The sequence below is a fragment of the Mesoplodon densirostris genome, chromosome 13, assembly GCF_025265405.1.
Source record: "Mesoplodon densirostris isolate mMesDen1 chromosome 13, mMesDen1 primary haplotype, whole genome shotgun sequence".
Taxonomy (NCBI): domain Eukaryota; kingdom Metazoa; phylum Chordata; class Mammalia; order Artiodactyla; family Ziphiidae; genus Mesoplodon; species Mesoplodon densirostris.
In genome coordinates this window covers 61541086-61561716 of record NC_082673.1, presented here as the reverse complement: position 1 = coordinate 61561716, position 20631 = coordinate 61541086, and the positions used below count along the sequence as shown (strand labels likewise).

Sequence of the window (20631 nt, the reverse complement as noted above, 5' to 3'; positions counted from 1 at the left end):
AATTGAATTTTACTACAGAAAAATGAATTAATAAACAGCCTTGTGTTTCAGGGCTCCAAATTCTTAGCAGTGTTTCTATTCACATAGTAAATGGAAATTGGCTAAAGGAATTGCTTTATGCTTTAATTAATTAGAAAACAAAACACAAAACCTAAGACCTTCTAGAAATAATACTTTAACCCCTGTATGAATAATGCTGGTGCTAAAAACAAATTTATTAGACATTACAATGGCCACATGATTTTAGGATTTTCCTGTAAACTGAACTTTGAAGATGAAAATAAAATTACCATGCACTGTACAATAAATTGCAAAAGTTCAAATATCTTCTTTATCAAATACATGCTGACTTACTCTAATGTACTCCCAAGTCATGTTGCAAAATCCTTTTCAACATGCTTGAAATAAAGAAAGCTCTTAGTTTTTTCCCCCTTTGAGAAATTCAGAGATTCAGAAGCATCTACAGCTCTGAATCAAACATGGGGTATAAGAGAGTATCAGGTCAGAAACTTGTAATTTTTTAGCATAATGTTCACTCTGGTAGGGAGAAAGAAAATAAAAGCTTAAAAGAGAGAGAAGAAGAAAAGTGAGATAGAGGAAGAAAGATGTGAACACTTTGCACATATTGAACTTTAAGATTTGTATATTTAACATGGAAATAAATTGAATATGTTATACTTATTTGTCACATGAAGAGAATTTTAAGTATTTTCTAGAAAGTATTTTCTTCTGTAATGTCTGCCAAAACACAGACTATGATTACTTTAAAGAATAAACATGGTGTGTCTTTGTATCACCCTGTTGCATTCTCTCCCTTTTTTAAAACCATGCACTAGTGAAATTTATTTTTAAAAATAATATAAATTGTTGAAAATGGCTGATTTTTATTTTTATTTTTTGCAAGTTGCAGCCCCAAGAAAATAATTTAAGTATTCAGCTAATCTGTGTCCATGCAAAAAAAAGTTTCTTTAATTTCATTCAGTACAGTGTAGCCACAGAATTTTGTCTTTCAGAGTCCAACTCATCTTGGCATTAGTGAGTGCCATGCCTGCTGGAGCTCTAAGTCTGCCACTGTTCACGCTGTCACGTTGGACTGGCTGCTCCCGTCCCCGTCCAGAGGAGGGCTGACATTTTTGTCCTGGACCAAGTCTTTGGTCTCTTGCTTTTCACCTGATGCTTCCTAGGACTTCATGCCTTGACTTGTAACATGGCTTAATGGCTGGATAGCTCCATTTCTGTGGTATCACAGGACTTTGGGGTCAGAGAAATGAAGAAAAAGGAACGATAAAAATATAAAGGTGCCATTGAAAAGGGCTTTTGTTGCATGAAACTGATTCTTTGAGATTAATCCATGGCTTCAGATTGGACCAAAACGTGAGTGTTATTGAACTCCAAACCTGATAGTTCGTCATAGCTCCGCTCTTTCACCTGAGGGCCTTCTTTAGGGCACAATGTGTGCAACTTCCTCTGAGAACACAGGATCGCTTTGTATCCCTAGAAACAGGCTCAGAAGACACAACATTAAGCATGCAGTGTTACCAGGGTTTGCGACCTGTGGGGTTTTTTTTTTTTTGTAACGCTGGTTGCTATGACAACAGTTTTACAGCTGCTATGAACGAGAGTAAGAAGGTCCAGTTGAACTTTCCAGAGATGATTGGGAAGCTCTTCTTGTCAGAGGGGCCAAGGTTGGATCTACTAGGGAGGAAGGGGGGAAAAGTTTGAACCAGCCAATCACCATATTGGATAGCTCCAGTTCATCTAAAAGTATCTGGGCCACTCCCATAAAGGACTTGTGATCCATGCGGCCATAGTCTCCCCAGACTATGATCTGTTGGCAAAATTAAAAGAGCAATGTCAGTATAATCATGTATGTAAAAGCTTGTAAACTAAAATACATTCAGTTAATGTGCTGACATCAAACATCAAGTTATGTAGTTGTATTTAATTACTGGGATAGTTGTCTTTACTAGAATCTGAAGGTACGTTAGGAAAACTTTACAGGAGTGTTAAGATCATAAGCAATCAAGGAAGATGGGAGCTTATGTGTGATGGGGGTTTACAAGTCTATAGTCACTTTAAAGGAAACAACAGTGTGTACAGCTTTTTTTTTCTTTCTCACATTCATTTCCATTATGGTTTATTACAGGATATTGAATATATCGATAGTTCCCTAGTGTGTATAGCTTTATAGCACTGGCCACTACTTTGAAGTTTCCCAAGAATTTCAGCTGTGAGGAATGGAAAAGGATGCGATAAGAAAAGATGTTGGATACAGAGTTTGACTCCATGAAGACACTTTCTTAGGTAAGGAATATATAATTCAGTAAATACCTGTAAAACCTTTCCTTGGGGACTTTCTTCAAAAGATAACAGTTGCTGGTAGAGGGGTTCCAGCGTCTTTCTTGCCACTTTTGTTTTCTTTTTGGCTACGCAGACTCCATTATCTAATAGATACACCTTTACATATGGTGCTTGGGAAAGAAAACACAGAGGAGAGTTAAGTGATGAGCTATGGTTACGGAACACCCAGCTTACGGGTGACATCTGCCACAGCTTAATCTTAGGCTGGAAGAGCCAGTGGTCAAAAATCACTGGCCTTTCCACATTACGTCAAAATCATTAGCTAAACAATAGATAACTATCAGCCATTCAGGTAGTTTTAGGTAATGTTAACACAGCCTCTGAGTTGATTACTATTTTGCCATCAACTGGTTATATGGGTTTGAACAACCGCATTAAGAAAAGGAGAAATGCTTCCACTCCCTAACAATTTCAAGAAAGATGTCTCGCTCAGTTTTTCATGTGTCAATACTTAAATCTAATTAAACGTGCTCGAAATTATATTGTCTTACTCACCCATCCCCACAAATCACTGATCACTCAAAAGGGTTTATTTATTGATGGTGTGGGTACACAACAGGAGTGGGGTTTGATGTAATATGTTCAAATTAGCCAGGAAGAGGCAACTAATTATGAATACCATGGGTTGAAGTTTTTCTGACAGACTTCATAAAAACATTTTCATGCATGTACAAACTGCAGGATTCTTTCTAGCAGAGTCAGCTGACTAAGCGCCAAGATGTTTATGAACACAACTGTCTTAATCACCACTGCAAGGTTGTACAATAGGTAACATACATTACAATTTGGAATTTCTGCAGGGACAGGGAAACTAGAGATTCAAAATTACAGTTCAGTCAGTGGAGGTGCTGAGGTAAGAAACCAAGTTTCCGAATTGTTCTGTACATCAGATCCAATGTTCTCTCCATCTCTGCATCAGACATCTGGAATCTGTGGCATTCCCCATGGCTCTAAGCACCTTAGATTATGACATTTCAGTATGAAATATGTGACATCACAATAAAAACTTATAATGGTGCCTCTCTATACATTACAGGAAGTAAGAATCTTAGAATGTCCTTCACATATGGGCTTATGCTACTTTGGGAGCCTGTAGCTATTTTTATTCTAATTCCAGGACTCTAAGGATTCTTAAGGAGAATTTAGAAGCTCCAGATAAACTGAAGAATAACACAAAACACTAGCTAACAAGAACTTCTTATGTACACGTCATATAAAATGAATGTGATAGGTTTTATTTTGCAGTGGTTTCTACCACATATGTGCTTATCTAACGACTTGTCTTATCCCCATCTGGCCACCCTCACTGGGTGCTCACTCAGGACAAACACACAAACTACCACTTAACTGTCTCATTTATTAGTATCCTTGATCATTTAAGAGAGAAGTTTCCATTATCTAATCAAAAACAAAGTCTCTGAATTGAAAAGTGTGGCTTATGAACAATAATAGAAGAATCTCTTCTGTTCTTACCTGGCAGTGTCTTGGAACCTGGTTTTACAACAAGGCCACGGGCCCGAATGATTTCCACCTCCAGCTGTCCCTTTCTGTCCATCATTCCTACCTGAATGTCACCTGATGGCGTGTGAGGAAGAAACAAACAGTAAGAGAAATATTTGTGCCAAAGACCTTGGTTTAACATTGTTTTATCATTTCCTACATCTTTTCCCAAATTCAAATATATTTAAAAATTTATCAGATACCTTACTTTAAAAAGCATATAAATTAAAATGGAAAAATTTAGTCAATGTTTTTTGTTTAAATCTAAGATACTCATTCCTGATAATACTGTTAAAGATCCTATGAAATTAAAGAATGTGGTTTTCAATAATCTAAAAGAAAAACAATGAATCACATGACAGAAATTCTTACCCATGGCAGGTGTGGCCAGAGTCTGGCGCCCCACTAGCTGGGCAGGGCCAAGGCCATCCAGAAAATCACTGAATTGGCTATCAGAGGCCAAGCGGACACCAGGGAAAATCAGACTAAAAGTAAAATAACACAGAGGATTAAACCCTCGACTCCTGTTTCCATCTAGCCCCCTTTCCGTGGCAGGAGCAGTTGGTACCTCTATTTTGCTACTTACATTAATTGGATCCCAACCACCCCACTGCACCTGCACCGCGCTCTCCCTCCTTATCCTCTAGCAGCCCTCGTCCTGTATTGCAAGCCTCTGTTTATGTGCCTTTCTTTTCCTTGTCTGGAGGGCATGAACTGTGATTTCTATGTATAGCACTCAGTACACTTTGAGCACTTATTCCATGACAGGCATTAGCATACTGAATCTCTCAGCTGCACTATGAGAGAGGTTCTATTATTTAACCCATTTTATCGATGAAGAAAGTCTTCAGATCAGATCATTCCCATCAACACCCAAACACACTGCTATTTCTTCCACCTTAAAAAAATCCCTTTCCTAACCTCCTTCCCTCCCCAGCTACCACCCCGTTTCTCTCCTTGAAACTTCGTAGAGCTGTCTCTATGTACCACCTTCAATTTCTTTCCTCTCATTCTCCTTTGAAAATCGAATCAGTTTTTCCTTGCTCTCTTCCTCAATTTTTCTCCACTCCACCAAAATTTCTCTGATCAAGGTTACCTAACAGCCACAGTGGTAAATCTGACCATTAATACTCCAGACTTATCCAATTGAACATATTAGCCTCATTTGACCCAATTGATCCCTCCCTCTTCCTTGAAACACTTTCTCCAGTTTGCTTCCTGGACTCTCTAGCCTCCTGGTTTTCCTCTTTGACTATTCTTCCTCAGTCTCCTTTGCTAATTTTACCACTAAATAGAGGAGGCTCCATCTTTTGACTTCTTCTCTGTAAGTCCTGATTCCCTTGGCAATCTCATCCAGTTTCAAGGTTTTAAACACCATCTATGCTCATATTGCCTAGACTGACATCTCCAGCTTGGGCCGCTCACTTGCGCCCCAGACCTGTATTCTAACGCTCTGTCGCCTTACCTGCTTGAATGTCTAATAGGCAATTGAAACTCAGCTTCTCCCAAGCTGACTCTCAACCCCCAAACAAACAAAACATCAAACTCTGCTCTTCTCAGAGGATTCCTATCTTAAATGGCAACTTCATTCTTTCAATTGCTCAACCCTGGAGTTGTCTTTCCTCTGGACTGAATATTAAAGCCGTAATCCTCAGTATGACTGTATTTGGATGTAGAACCTTTAAAGGGATATTTAAAGTTAAATGGGTCATAAAGGTGGGGCCCTAAGCTAATATGACTGGTGTCCTTATAAGAAGAAGAAACACCGGGGGTATCCATGAAGAGAGAAAAGACCATGTGAGGACACGAGAAGGTGGCCATTTGGGAGCCAAGGAGAGAGGTCTCAGGAGAAACCAAACTTGCTGACACCTTGATCTTAGATTCCTAGCCTCCAGAACTATGAGAAAATAAATTTCTGCTGTTGAAGTGGTACTGTTTCTGTGTATTTTGTTACGGCAGCCCTAACAAACTAATACACTCTTTCTCTCACATTCATATCAAATGCATTATTGAAGCTTATTGTCTCTACTGTCAAAACACATCCAGAATCCGACCTCACTAATGCTACCACTCAGGTCCAAGCCATCATTTTCTCTTTCTGTATTGCTGCAACAGCCTTCTGAATGATCTCCCCATTGCCACCTTCCTCTCCACTCCCACAGCAATCAGAGTGATCTGTTAAAACTGAAGCCAGATAATGTCAGGCGTCTGCTCACAATCCTCCATTGGTTTCTCATCTCGATCTGGGTAAAAGCAAAGTCCTTGCAATGATGTATAAAGACAACACAACCTGTCCACCCCTGCCCCCCATATCTTAATTCCTAGTTTTTTACTACTCCTGCCCTCATTCCCCAGTGCCACCATTCCCACTACTGATGCCAGGTAAGCTCCAGCCTCAGCGTTGCTTAAGCCTGAAATGTTCTTCCTTCAGACATTCATGTGTTCACTAACTTCCTTCAGATTTTTAATCAAATGTTCCCTTTTCCCTGTCTAACCTACATAAAACCCTACCCTTAACCTCTGCCATCTCTTCTCTCACCTTTTTCTCCTTAGCACTTACACCACCTAATCTATTATATAGTAAATATTATATATTTTCCTTTTATTTGAACAATCTTTCAAGTTTATTGTCCATCTTATCTGTTAGACTGTAAGTTTGATGAGGGTAGGGTTTTTTTTCTTATTTGTTCACTGATATATATCCAGCACTAGAACCATGCCTGAAATACTGTACTTGTTAAACTCAATCAATTAATTAAAATGAATCTTAAAAAAATTACATAACTTGCCCAAATTTCTATAGCACCAAAAAACAGATTAGAATTTAAGCCTATATGATTCTAAAGCCTATGGTCTAACCACCAACTGATTTTTGCTTCCTCGTATGACATATATCCCCAACTCATAGCAAAGTGCCTAGAACACTAGAAGGTATGGAAATACCTGTTGAATGAATTTATGAGTATTCATCCCATTTCTCCAATAAGACTATAAACACCTGGAGCACAGGGGTCATAGTTTAAACATTTTTATATCCCTAACAGTGTCTAACGCAGTGCTTTGCAGTGATGAGTGCTCACTGCACATTTCTTTTTTACTTGATTCTCCATCTTTTAAGACTTCCTTGATTAACGTCAAATCTATTTCATCCCCCAAGCTTAATTCCCAAATATACAGTTAATCCGAACATTTTTAATGCTTCCATAAATATCCCATATAACCTTATTTATAAATGTATGGAAACCATATAAATCTCTTGTATAATCTCTTGTAATAATTGTGCTAGACAAATGATCCCTAGGGCAAATCATCAACACTCTGCCAGCTGCTTCGATGGCCTCACGTCTGTGAACTGACTACACATATTTGCCTAAGCACCTGATGCTTCCATGGTGATGACAGATGAGGTCAGTAAACCTCACTTTCCTCTATTAATGTCCTTTACGCACCCATCTACGATCTGCAGTTGCTAATTATTGTTAATTTGTTGGTGACAGGGCTGTACAATCTTGACAAATGCTTTAAAAATATCTCAGACACAGTGGTGTCAAGGGAAAGCTACATGATAACTACATAAAGGAAAGGCTCACCAACTTTGTGGCATTTCATTTTGGCTGTTACATTTATCCAAACTGTTTGTTACTGGATGGAACTAAGTATGTGTCGATAGTCTATATTTTTTAGTAATAACTCTTAGAGCAAAGATTTAAAAAATTAGCATTGTACATGTGGCATGGGCACAAGTGCTTATTATTTCTGTGCTTTTATGTATTATTTCAAGGTAGGGCAAACTTCTATTTGTGACAGTCACATTTTAGCATCTTGCCCTTAAATTGAAACACTTTATCCCCAAACCTATTTCCATTGATATAAAAAGCCAGATATGTCACATTTCTCAGTGGCAGGTAAGCAGAAGTTTTCTTCACAGCAAATCAGCCAGTGAAAGTTAAAATGGTGCTATAGGGCATGTGAGTTAGCTTTGGTGAAAGCACAGAGAGTGAGGTAGAGAAGAAGGTCTCCAGCAAGGCATGGAGACCACGGCACAGCCAGCATCACTCACTTTCCTTCTGAGCTATAGCTGTTCATGCTGCCATCTGTAGATTCTCGGCTTGCCTGTCGAGTCATCCAGTTCCTCATTTCCACAGCCAAGCCTGTTTCTGTACTTCTCTGCACGGTGCTCCGTAGCTTTTTACCACTGGCTTCTGCACGGACAGAAAACAAAAGGGGTGATAGTTTTGTCATCATCATCTGGTAACAAAAAATAGCAGCCAATGCTTTGAGGTCCTCAGATGAAAAACCTGCATAAATACAAAATGCTTTTATGAAGGAGACAAGAGAGAAAAGGTATTTCAAATCATGTCTTGTTGACTGGGATAAAAACTTTCTAAAAAATCTTCAAGAAGCACAGAATACCATTGTTTTATTTTCATTTAAAACAGTGTTCAAATTGGTAACAAAAGGAACAAAAAGGTTCAAGCTATGTAAAAAAATAAGCTTTGTTTTCATTGTAATATTTAAATCAAGATTAATTTATGCCTGTTTCTTTTTTCTTTCTTTTTGTCATAGTCAAAGAAGTAGGCCTTCACATTATTTCCAAAGAATAGGTGGTGAGTAATCCTCAATTCTAGCTTTAACTTTCACACAAAAACCTGTTTTTGCAGGGTGATCAGTATTAGAAAGTAAAGAAAGCTACACTAAGGAGATAGCCTTGCCTGATAACACTTGCACATCTGTTCGTAACTTTCAGAGAGATTCTCATAAGGAATGCAAAACCCAGCAATGCCATGTGAAAAAAGAGCTTTAAAATTTTTGGTCATGGAAAGTCATGTTCTTAAGGATCTTCAACAGTTTGAATAGGAGGTTTGCTCATGGAAGCCAATTAGAAGACCAAACAGGAAACTGAGTCAAGTACCACAGATGTAACAGAGGTACGAAGTGCCATCTGCAGAGGACAGGGAGGAAGGAGCATCACAGAGGGAGCTGGGATTTGAGCTGGGCTTGAAAAATGGGCAGATTGGGATCCAAGAAACAGCCCCAGGTATCAAAGGCCTTGCATGTTGGAATGTGGAGCTGAGAGATGACTAAAGCTGGAGCAACAGGGGGATGGTTCAAATTACTTGTATTAATTTACTTCCTGTCAGGTCTAAATATTTATCCACATTGACTATTCATATCATTAGTATTTTGGGATATGGTAAGCTCTTTTAGTGCCTGGTATTAATAATTTTATTTTAGATCAATAAATATTTGGTGATATTGACAGTGACTTGTGGAAATCCTTTCCATCAAACCTCTTATAATATCTGCTCACCATTTTGAAACACTGCTTTAAATTTCATGTCTTCTCTACTTCCAACTTTAATGTACATCAAAAAGCTTTAAAAAGTATATATAAAATATGTTATCACTGATCTACAACTCAGTTCCATAATCTAAGCCTATTTTAGATAATTGATAGTAAAACATGTTGTACTGATATGAACTACTGAGAGGAGCTAAAGCATCCCCCATTGATGAGGGAAGGCTCTTCCTTCCAGAGAAATGGTTAGTTAATATATGTAAAAAGTGAGAAAATTTTAAAATTACCAGTTGGCAACCTCCAATGGAATAAATGATTCAAATAAGGCACATCAATGGATGCTAATGTCATTAGATAAAAAGATATTCATATGAGCCCAAAAAATCATCCCACAAATTAGTTCTAATTGTTAAAGGAAAACAGGTACTTTACTACTGGAAAACCTGGCTATTATCATCTTAATCAAGTGAGCAAACTTAGCACTAATAGTGGGGCAATCACTGTAGTACCTATGAAGTTGTTCCAGACAAAAGTACACAACCTGTTTCTAATCAGGTCTTTGCAACCAACTTCTAAGTTTTCAAAAATAGAGAGGATAGAATAACAAGATAAAGGATACGTACACACAAAATCAGACAAACCCAGAGCATGGGATTTTGTTCAAGAGAATTGACCTAGTCTCTTAAAGTTAATATCATGAAAACAAACTAACAAGGTGGGGGAATTGTTCCAGCTTTAAAAATATCACGGGGGTGTAACTATTAAATGCTATAAGTATACTTTGACTGGTTTCTTTTCAAGAAAAAAAAAAACAACAAAAAAAGAAACCCTAAAAGCAAAACACTAAAAGCAATAGTAGGACAAGTAGGGAAAATATGAATATGAATTGGGTATTATATGGGATAAGAAAATTGTTAATTTCCCTAGGTACATAGTGGCATGTATTATAAAAAATTTCCTTATCATTAGGAAATACATATGCTGAAGTGTTTAGACATGAAATGTTATGTTTGCAACTTACTTTTAAACAGTATAGCAAAAAATACACATATACATAAAACAAAGAGGATGAAAGAACAACAACAATAACAAAAAGGATGGGGATGAAGAGTAGACCTTGATAGCCATACATTCAATATTTATGATTTCATTTGAGAGTGATCCCCAAAAGGCCACATTAAACTGAATGAAGTAGGTCAGACAGAGAAAAACAAATATATGATATCGCTTATATGTGGAATCTAAAAAAATGGTACAAATGAACTTAGTTACAAAACAGAAATAGAGTCACTGATGTAGAAAACAAACTTACGGTTACCAGGGAAGAAAGGGTGGGGGAGGGATAAATTGGGAGATTGGGAATGACATATAGACACTACTATGTATAAAATAGATAACTAATAAGAACCTACTGTATAGCACAGGGTACTCTACTCAGTACTCTGTAATGACCTATGTGGGAAAAGAAATCTAAAAAAGAGTGGATACATGTATATGTATAACTGATTCACTTTGCTGTACAGCAGAAACTAACACAACATTGTAAATCAACTATACTCCAAAAAAAATTAATAAAAAAGTAGTAAAATTTTGTCCAGGTGTGAACTGGAATCATGAAAGGTGCTGGGCTGGTGTGAGGGAGCCAGGCCAATGGCTGAGTCCTGGCCTCTCCGTATAGCTTTACCGTTCACTTCCTGTGAAGAATGCCTATGAAGAATGAAAAACCACCACCAAGTGAGATATACAACTTCAGTGACGTTTGAAAATGCAGAATGAGGATAAGTACAGAAAACATGACTTCCTAAAGGTCTCAGGACATGGCCTTTGCAGTGTGAAAAATCCACTGGTTTTCATTTAATGCCTGACTCTTATCACAGCAAAAGTGACTTGAAAACCCACTATTACAGGGTGATGAGAACTAGTCACCATTTGGCAAAGAATAACAATACAATGAGCATGTAATCCTTTTGTTTACAGATTGCTTTTTACATGTGTCCTCTTTAGAACAACTCTCATAATCCCCATTTTACAGATCCAGTATCCAAGGGTCCCAGCGGGTTACACAATTCCCTGAAGCCAAACAGAAAATGACAGAACCAGAGTTTATACACAGTTCCCTGACTCCAAGTTCTCTGCTATTCACTATTTTGTTGTCAGAATATAACCAGTGGGTAGCTTGGACAGCTGTCCATGGAGATGATACTAAGCTAACTCTATGAGTACATGTGGAAGGCCCTGCTAGAAGCAGCTGGTGGGGTGGAAAGAGCAGAGAATGGTGAAGAGGTCAAGCCCTGGTGTCCAACTGTTTCTCTTAGATTCCCTACTCTTATCATGTACTAGCTGGGTGACATGAAGCAAGTTACCTTCTCTGTGACTCAGCTTTCTCAAACTGTGAAATGGCAGTGATAATAGTAATGCCTACCTGATATAATTTTTGTGACGGTTGAGGAAAATAATATATTTAAAGTGCTTAGGATAGTGCCTGCTATATAGAAAATCTTCAATTAATGGTACTGTTATTATTATTTCTACCAGAAAGGAAATTAGAAAACATGTATTCTAGGCCAATCTTTACCACTGACTAGCTGGCACTATGGCCTTCTTGGAGTCATATCCCTCTCCGAGTTTCAGGTTCCTCATTTATGAAAAAAAAACAAAGGAGGGGTCTTCCCTGGTGGCACAGTGGTTGAGAGTCCGCCTGCCGATGCAGGGGACAAGGGTTCGTGCCCCAGTCCGGGAAGATCCCACATGCCACGGAGTGGCTGGGCCCATGAGCCATGGCCGCTGAGCCTGCGCGTCCAGAGCCTGTGCTCCGCAACGGGAGAGGCCACAACAGTGAGAGGCCCGCATACCGCAAAATCAAACAAACAAACAAAAAACAAAGGAGGGGGAGGGTGCCAGAAGATCTCTGATCTCTTTTAGCTCTAAAAGTCTATGAGTTTGTGTCATTAATGAATGACCAAGACCATGATTAATAGCATATATTGAGGAGATAAGGCTACTCCCTGTCATCTGATGGAATCAAAAGAATTCTAGGTATATGCTGAGCATTTATAATGGCTTTTTTTTTTGCGGTACGCGGGCCTCTCACCGTTGTGGCCTCTCCCGTTGCGGAGCACAGGCTCCGGATGCGCAGGCTCAGCAGCCATGGCTCACGGGCCCAGCCACTCCGAGGCATGTGGGATCTTCCCAGACAGGGGCACGAACCCGTGTCCCTTGCATCGGCAGGCGGACTCTCAACCACTGTGCCACCAGGGGAGCCCTATAATAGCTTTTTAAAATACGTCTTTTAAATGTACTTTTATCTGATATATTTATAGACTTATTTTAAAAGTATGTATTTTTCTTTTTTTTTAACATCTTTATTGGAGTACAATTGCTTTACAATGGTGTGTTGGTTTCTGCTTTATAACAAAGTGAGTCAGCTCTACATATACATACATCCCCATATCTCCTCCCTCTTGCATCTCCTTCCCACCCTCTCTATCCCACCCCTCTAGGTGGACACAAAGCACAGAGCTGATATCCCTATGCTACGCGGCTGCTTCCCACTAGCTATCTGTTTTAAAGTATGTATTTTTCAATACCACAAATCCTTTGCATCACATTCACAATAAAAGTAATTTAACCTAAATATAATTCATTATGGTGATTCACATTTAATGTTTTGAATGCTGTCATGTTATTCAACCTAAAAACTGAATCTATATAACAGAGAATGCCTATAGTAGGCAGAATTCTAAGATGGCCCCCATGACTATGTTACTTTACATGGCAAGAGGGATTTTGCAAACATAATTAAGGTTACTAACCAGTTGACCTAAAGATAGAAAGATTATCTCGGTTGGCCTAACACATCCACATGAAAACTTTAGAAGCAGAGTGCTTTCTCTGGCTGGTTCCAGAAAAGTCAATCAGGGAGATTCGAAACACAAGAAGGATTTGGTGTACCTTTCCTGGCTTGAAGATGGAGGGGGCCATGTGGGAAGGACCTGAGAGCAGCTGTCAGCAATGCCTTAGCTGACAGGCAGCAAAAAACTGGATTCTTCCAACAGCCTGAATGATCCTGGAAGCTGACTTTCCCCCAGAGCCTCCAGACAAGAACTCAGACCAGCCTACACCCTGATTTCAGCCATGCAATACCCTAAGCAGGATCCCAGTCATGGCATGCCAGACATGTGTCCTACAGAACTGTGAACTAATAAATGGGTGTTGTTTTAAGCTGGTAAAAACCTGTGATAATTATCAAGCAATGACAGGTAATTCTTTAGATTTTTTTAATGGGAGATCTATAAAAATAACCGTTGTGACCACAGGAGTAGAACAACTGAAATTATCTGTAAGAACTCAACAGCCATGATAAGAAAAAGTATATATTTTTAAAAGTATATATACATATATACACTACATACATATCATATATTTATATATATGATGTGTGTGTATATAAAGATGTTTAAAAATACTCAGGTAGCAAACTACAAAACTAACGCCCAGATTATGTTGTTGCAGAGTTCTTAAACCACTCATTCTGGTGTGGTATTTTAAGCCGAAGTATATTTGGAGAAGGTGCCTGTAGGTAAAAATCAAGTTCTTGACTTATAAAAGATCACAAGCATAAAGCAACACAGGAGGTGTCCTTGTTATTCTGCTCTACTTAGTCTGATGACTCATTTGCTTGGCACCCTCTAAATTCAAAGAAAGCCACTTGAGTAAATAAACAACCAAAGTGTCAGTTTCCCCTAACAATGCTGAAAACCACGAAATCCTTTGAGTGACTTGACAACAAAAATCAAAAAGTCCTCCAAACGTAAAACAGATAGCTAGTGGGAAGCAGCTGCATAGCACAGGGAGATCAGCTCCGTGCTTTGTGACCACCTAGAGGGGTAGGATAGGGAGGGTGGGAGGGAGGGAGACGCAAGAGGGAAGAGATATGGGGATTTATGTGTATGTATAACTGATTCACTTTGTTATAAAGCAGAAACTAACACACCATTGTAAAGCAATTATACTCCAATAAAGATGTTAAAAAAAAAAAAAGGTCCTCTCTGCTACTGATTGGAAAACTCTCCTAAGCCCCAAGATGAGACTCACAATTAAATGCCTAACTTAAAGTCAGGGCGACCTCTTTCCAAATCTTGGGTCCACAGAACCCATTCCCACTTGCTCTCACCTGGAAAGTCTCATCCCCTTTTGCAGACAGAATCACTTTAGAGTCAATATTTTCTTGATGTTAATATGGGAAGTGATTTATGGAAACAGGCTGAAGACAGGTTGGTAGATTCTGAAAAATGACTTCCCATCAGCAGATATTACATCTGGACATAAAGAGGTTGATTTATTTACCTATTTGGTCCTGCAAGACCTCAATATGGGGACACTCATGAGTAGATTACTGTAGTTGTGTATAAAAGCTTGTGCACTTATATTTATGTTTGTCAGGGCTCCTTACTATAATAAACATAATTCAAATCTCAGAAAGTCTAAACAAAATACGGACAAATATCTGACAGTTTCTTTTGGGCTAATCCAGGATTGGCATTAACAATTAAATAGAAATTAACAGTTGATTTCCAAAATTGTTTCAGAGTTTAACACAAATCCATTCATTCCAACAGCTTTGTCACAGCTATTATGAAGTAGTAAGTGAGCTACACGTAGAGGTCACAATTACGGTAGACATGAGGGCTGTCTAAATATATTCACATTTCCCTCACTTATGAAGTTCAGTGTGGTCATGTAACTTGCTTGGCCAATGAAATGTGAGCAAAACTGGTCTGTGTAACTTTAGGGTAGAAGCTTCAAATCCAACAATGTATAAAAAGAATTACACACCATGATGAGATGGGATTTATCCCAGCTATGCAGCGCTGTTTCAACTTTCAAAAGTCAACTAATGTAATGCATCACATCAACAGGCTAGAAAAGAAGAATCACATGATCATATCAACAGGTGCAGAAAAAGCATTCAACAAAATCCAACGCCTATTCATCATATAAACTCTCAGTAAAGTAAGAATAGAGGAGGGCTTCCTCAACTTGATAAAGAATATCTACAAAAAACTTACAGCTAACATCATACTTAATACAAGCTTGAAGCTTTCCCACCAAGATCAGATACAAAGCAAGAATTTTCCTTCTTACCACTCCTTTTAACATCATACCAAAAGTTCTAGCTAATGCAATAAAACAATAAGAGGAAATAAAAGGTATAGAGATTGAGAAGAAAGAAAGAAAACTGTCTTTGTTCACAGACAGCATGATTGTCTATGTAGAAAATCTGAAAGAATCAACATAAAACTCCTGGAACTAGTATGTGATTACAGCAAGTTTGCAGAATACAAGGTTAATATACAAAAGTCAATTGCTTTCCTATATACCAGCACGAACAGGTGGAATTTGAAATTGAAAACACAATACCATTTACATTAGCATCCAAAATATGAACTACTTAGGTATAAATCTAACAAAATATGTACAAGACCTATATGAGGAAAACTACAAAACTCTGATGAATAAAATCAAAGAAGAACTACATAAATGGAGAGATATTTCATATTCATGGATAGGAAGACTCAATACTGTTGATATGTCAGGTCTTCCCAACTTGATCTATAAATTCAATGCAATCCCAATCAAAATGCCAGCAAGTTATTTTGTAGATATTGACAAACTGATTATAAAGTTTAAATGGAGAGTCAAAAGACCCAGAATCACCAACACAATATTGAAGGAGAAGAATAAAATTGGAAGATTGATACTACCCAACTTCAAGAGTTACTATAAAGCTACAGTAATCAGGACAGTGGTACTGGTGAAAGAACAGACAAGTAGATCAATGGAACAGAAATATAGAACCCAGAAATAGACCCACATAAAAATAGTCAACTGATATTTGACAAAGGAGCAAAGGCAATACAATGGAGCAGAGACAGTCTCTTCAACAAATGGTGCTAGAACTGGATATTCACATGCAAAAAATGGAAAAAAATAATCTAGATACAGACCTTAAACCCTTCACAAAAATTAACTCAAAATGAATCACAGACCTAAATGTAAAATGTAACACTATAAAACTTCTGGAAAATCTAGATGACCTTGAGTATGGTGATGACTTTTTAGATACAACACCAACAGCATGATCCATGAAATACAGAATCGATAAGCTGGACCTCATTAAAATTTAAAAGTTCTGCCCTGCAAAAAATCCTGCCAGGAGAATGAGAAGATAAGCCACAGGCTGGAAGAAAATATTTGCAAAAGACATATCCAATAATAGACTGTTATCCAAAATATACAAAGAACTCTTAAAACTCAACAATAAGAAAACAGACAACCTGATTATAAGATGGGCCAAACACCCTAACAGATACCTCACCAAATAAGATAGTATATAGGTGGCAAATAATCATATGAAAAGGTGCTCTACATCATATGTCATCAGGGAAATGCAAATTAAAACAATGGGATACCAGTACACACCTATGAGAATGGTCAAAATTTAGAACACTGACAACACCAAATGCCAGTGAGGATGTGGAGCAACACGAACTCTCATTCAGTGCAAACTGGTACAGCCACTCTGGAAAACAATTTGGTGGTTCCTTACAAGAGAAAGAGACTACCCCAGAGAATCAGAACACTCTGCTCCTGTTGTTATTACTTGTTAATATTGTTAATAATTATTAATCCTGGGCCTCCCTGGTGGCGCAGTGGTTGAGAGTCCGCCTGCCGATGCAGGGGATACGGGTTCGTGCCCCGGTCTGGGAGGATCCCATATGCCGCGGAGCGGCTGGGCCCGTGAGCCATGGCCGCTGGGCCTGCGCATCCGGAGCCTGTGCTCCGCAACGGGAGAGGCCACAACAGTGAGAGGCCCGCATACCGCAAAAAAAAAAAAAAAATAATAATAATAATAATTAATCCTTATTTTAGCAAGAAATAAAACCAAGCTTATGACTCTTTTGCAGTAAGATCATTCTAGTATTTTTCCATAAAAGTTGAGGCTTATCATTTTGGTGTTTTTTTTTTTTTTAAATAACAAACCACCCCAAAATTAGTGACTTTATTTATTTATTTTTGGCCACACTGCATGGCATGTGGGATCTTAGTTCCCCGACCAGGGATTGAACCTACACACCCTGCAGTGGAAGTGTGGAGTCTTAACCACTGGACCACCAGGGAAGTCCCTCATCTTGGTATTCTTAACACATTTAAATATAAGAAATTATAGCTCTCACTGTACTCTTTTGGGGGTTGTCTTTTTTTGGTACTTTTTTGTTCCTACTACCTGACATTGCTATTATGGCAAATGAAATTATTTAGAAAATTGTTCCCCCTGCTTTTTTTTTTTAACTGACATCTGTCCTTGGTCACGCATCAGCCCACTGATATTTGTGCCTGTTTCTCTCTCAAAAATGGACATGAAATATCACGAACCTCTTCTTAACTCTCAAGTTTGCTATTTTGAGGCAGCATTTTTGTGGTGAGAAGAGCATGCCATTTTAGGATCAGATGATATGAGTTCAAGTCTTTATTCGATCATTAGCAAACTCTGGACAGGTAACCTCCTTTCCAAAGCTCAGAGTTCTTTTGTGCAAACTTGAGGTCAGACTTAGCCTATGACATAGAATATATGAAATGCAGTGGTATTTAATGAGTAGTGATAAATAAGGACCAGATACTGTAAGCTCTGTGAAAAAGTTTTGAAAACTGTAAAATGCTATACAAATCCTTCTTTGAAAAATGACTGGAATAATGTGAAATTATCCTAAACTTGCAGGAAGAAAACTATATATAAAGAAGTGGGAGGCGCTTCCCTGGTGGTGCAGTGGTTGAGAATCTGCCTGCTAATGCAGGGGACACGGGTTCGAGCCCTGGTCTGGGAGGATCCCACCTGCCGTGGAGCAACTAGGCCCGTGAGCCACAACTACTGAGACTGAGCGTCTGGAGCCTGAGCTCTGCAACGAGAAAGGCCGCGATAGTGAGAGGCCTGCGCACCGCGATGAAGAGGGGCCCCCGCTTGCCACAACTAGAGAAAGCCCTCGCACAGAAATGAAGATGCAACACAGCAAAAATAAATAAATTAATTAATAAACTTACCCCCAACATCTTAAAAAAAAAAAAAAGTGGGGCCTTGCCATAGAAATGGGGAGAGCCTGCTGGCCAAACTGGATTAAGGGGTTGCTTACCCACACAAACCCACAGATTTCAGATGATATCAAGGTGGTTGCCATTGAGAACAATGAAGTAGGCAGGGCACAGAGGGTGGAAACTAAAAGAACAGAATCTCAAGGCTTAAAATCTTTGTCCAATGAGGTGTTTGGTTGGAGTCACTCACACTCGAAACTGGCTAGAATCAAACAGCCTCCTGAATTTTTGAAGGATCTGTATAGAAAAAAATAATTACTAGCCCATTTACAAAAGCCTGTTCAGGAATTCCCTGGCTGTCCAGTGGTTAGGACTCCATGCTTTCATTGCTGTGGGCCTGGGTTCGATCCCTGGTTGGGGAGCTGTGCAGCATGGCCAAAAAATAAAAAAAATAAATATTAAAAAAAAAGCCTGTTCAACCCCTAAGGTAACTCCTACTTTTTTCCTAATCTGCACTAGGAAGAAGTGGGCTATGAAAGCTATGCAACCCCCTCTTCAATGCAAACCTTTGTGGCCATAACGAATAAAGGACAAAGAAACACTTTCCAGAAAACAGAACCCAGGGTCCCAGATGAGTAAACCAAGAAATGTATTCTACTCTCAATCTTCGCCATTCCCTCCAAGTGGGAAAATTCCTGTGGATGACTGATTGTTTTGTGCTTCCTATTCTCTCCTTCAGAAATGAAACTTTTTATTTTGGTTATCCTGCTGCTGCTTTACCATTTAAATTGGATGTACTGGAGGCAGATAATGTGTCTTTAGGTTTACAGGTCACTATAACCTGAAAAGCCACATGTGGATATGAAGGAGAGGACTATACATCACTCAAAGATCCTAGTTTTCAATCTGCATGGTATATGGATGACATTTTAAGGTTGTCTTTCTGGGGGAGGGATTGACTATGTTCTATATGCAAAATAAAAATGTCCATAGGTATTTTGGGTGGCCAAATCTGCAGGAAAAGTTAAAATTAAGAGAGCCATATACTTTACCTTATTGAGCAAAGACCAAATAGCAAGCCAGTATTTTTAAAGACTTAAAAATAGGTAATTAGGCTGAGCTTAATGTTTCTCCCCGCCCCACTGGTAATTATATAATTAGATGGATATTTGTTAGGGTTTTTGGCTCACCAGCGTTTGAACCCTCTTCCTATGTATGAGAAATAACCCATCCTTTAACTGTAGAAGCTAAAATTGTCAGCTGTCATTTTTCCAATCTGCCTGGCAATTACAACATGAGTAAATGGCTGAGGTTCTGCTGATCAGACACCACCGCCCCAAACTTTGAATCTGAAGCTACTGAATTTGGAGATAAAGAGCACAAAAGCTTAGTTCTACTGATTCACTGGGCTCCTAAAGGGCTTTGGAAGGTAGGGAAGCTAAACTGAATGTAAGAACCAGATTGTGAAAGACTTTGAATGTTAGGCTAAAGGTTTTATTTAGTAGGAGATAGGAATCTACTGAAGTTTTTGGAGAGACAGTAGTGTCAAGATCAAGATGATGGGGACTTCCCTGGTGGCGCAGTGGTTAAGAATCTGCGTGCCAATGCAGGGGACACAGGTTTGATCCCTGGCCCAGGAAGATCCCACATGCTGTGGAGCAACTAAGCCCGTGCGGTACAACCACGGAGCCTGCGCTCTAGAGCCCACAAGTCACAACTACTGAGCCTGTGTGTTGCAACTACTGAAGCCCGCACGCCTAGGTCCCATGTTCCTCAACAAGAGAAGCCACAGCAATAAGAAGCCCACGCACTGCAACGAACAGTAGCCCCCGCTCGCCGCAACTGCAGAAAGCCCACGCACAGCAATGAAGACCCAACGCAGCCAAAAATAAATAAATTCATTTTAAAAAATGATACTTTAAAAGTAGAACTGATATTATCTTTTTTTTTTTTTTTTTTTTTTTTTGCGGTACGCGGGCCTCTCACTGTTGTGGCCTCTCCCGTTGCGGAGCACAGGCTCCGGACGTGCAGGCTCAGTGGCCATGGCTGATGGGCCCAGCCGCTCCGTGGCATGTGGGATCTTCCCGGACCGGGGCACGAACCTGTGTCCCCTGCATCGGCAGGCAGTCTCTCAACCACTGCGCCACCAGGGAAGCCCTGATATTATCATTTTTGTGCTAGCTTTTTCTTCAACTGAAAATGATTTCAAAGATGGACTAATTCAGTCCTAAATTATCAAGGACTAATGATATCAAGGTGATAATGAGAATGGGAAGGAAGAAAAAGGACTGAAAAAAGCTGGGAAGGAAGCATTTCCTTGGCAGAAGGTGCCAACTGGTGGCACACATTTAAGCCACACTTGGTCAATAAGTACGTGGGTTCAA

General features: G+C 39.1%; 1 protein-coding gene across 9 annotated transcripts in view; it reads right to left on the bottom strand.

Annotated features, from left to right (window-relative positions):
• Positions 1-635: 635 nt before the first annotated feature.
• Positions 636-20631, bottom strand: part of RIMS2 (regulating synaptic membrane exocytosis 2) — a 590231-nt gene continuing 570235 nt past the window's right edge. For 8 of the 9 annotated variants that reach the window (XM_060115826.1, XM_060115828.1, XM_060115819.1 and 5 more), the window contains 5 exons: positions 7922-8063; positions 4234-4346; positions 3835-3936; positions 2332-2471; positions 636-1828 (listed from right to left, as the gene is read on the bottom strand). In XM_060115826.1, coding sequence (XP_059971809.1) covers positions 1610-1828; positions 2332-2471; positions 3835-3936; positions 4234-4346; positions 7922-8063 — 716 coding nt within the window. In that variant the 3' untranslated portion in view covers positions 636-1609. The remainder of the gene's footprint in view (positions 1829-2331; positions 2472-3834; positions 3937-4233; positions 4347-7921; positions 8064-20631) is intronic. The other variant, XM_060115821.1, reaches the window with a different exon arrangement.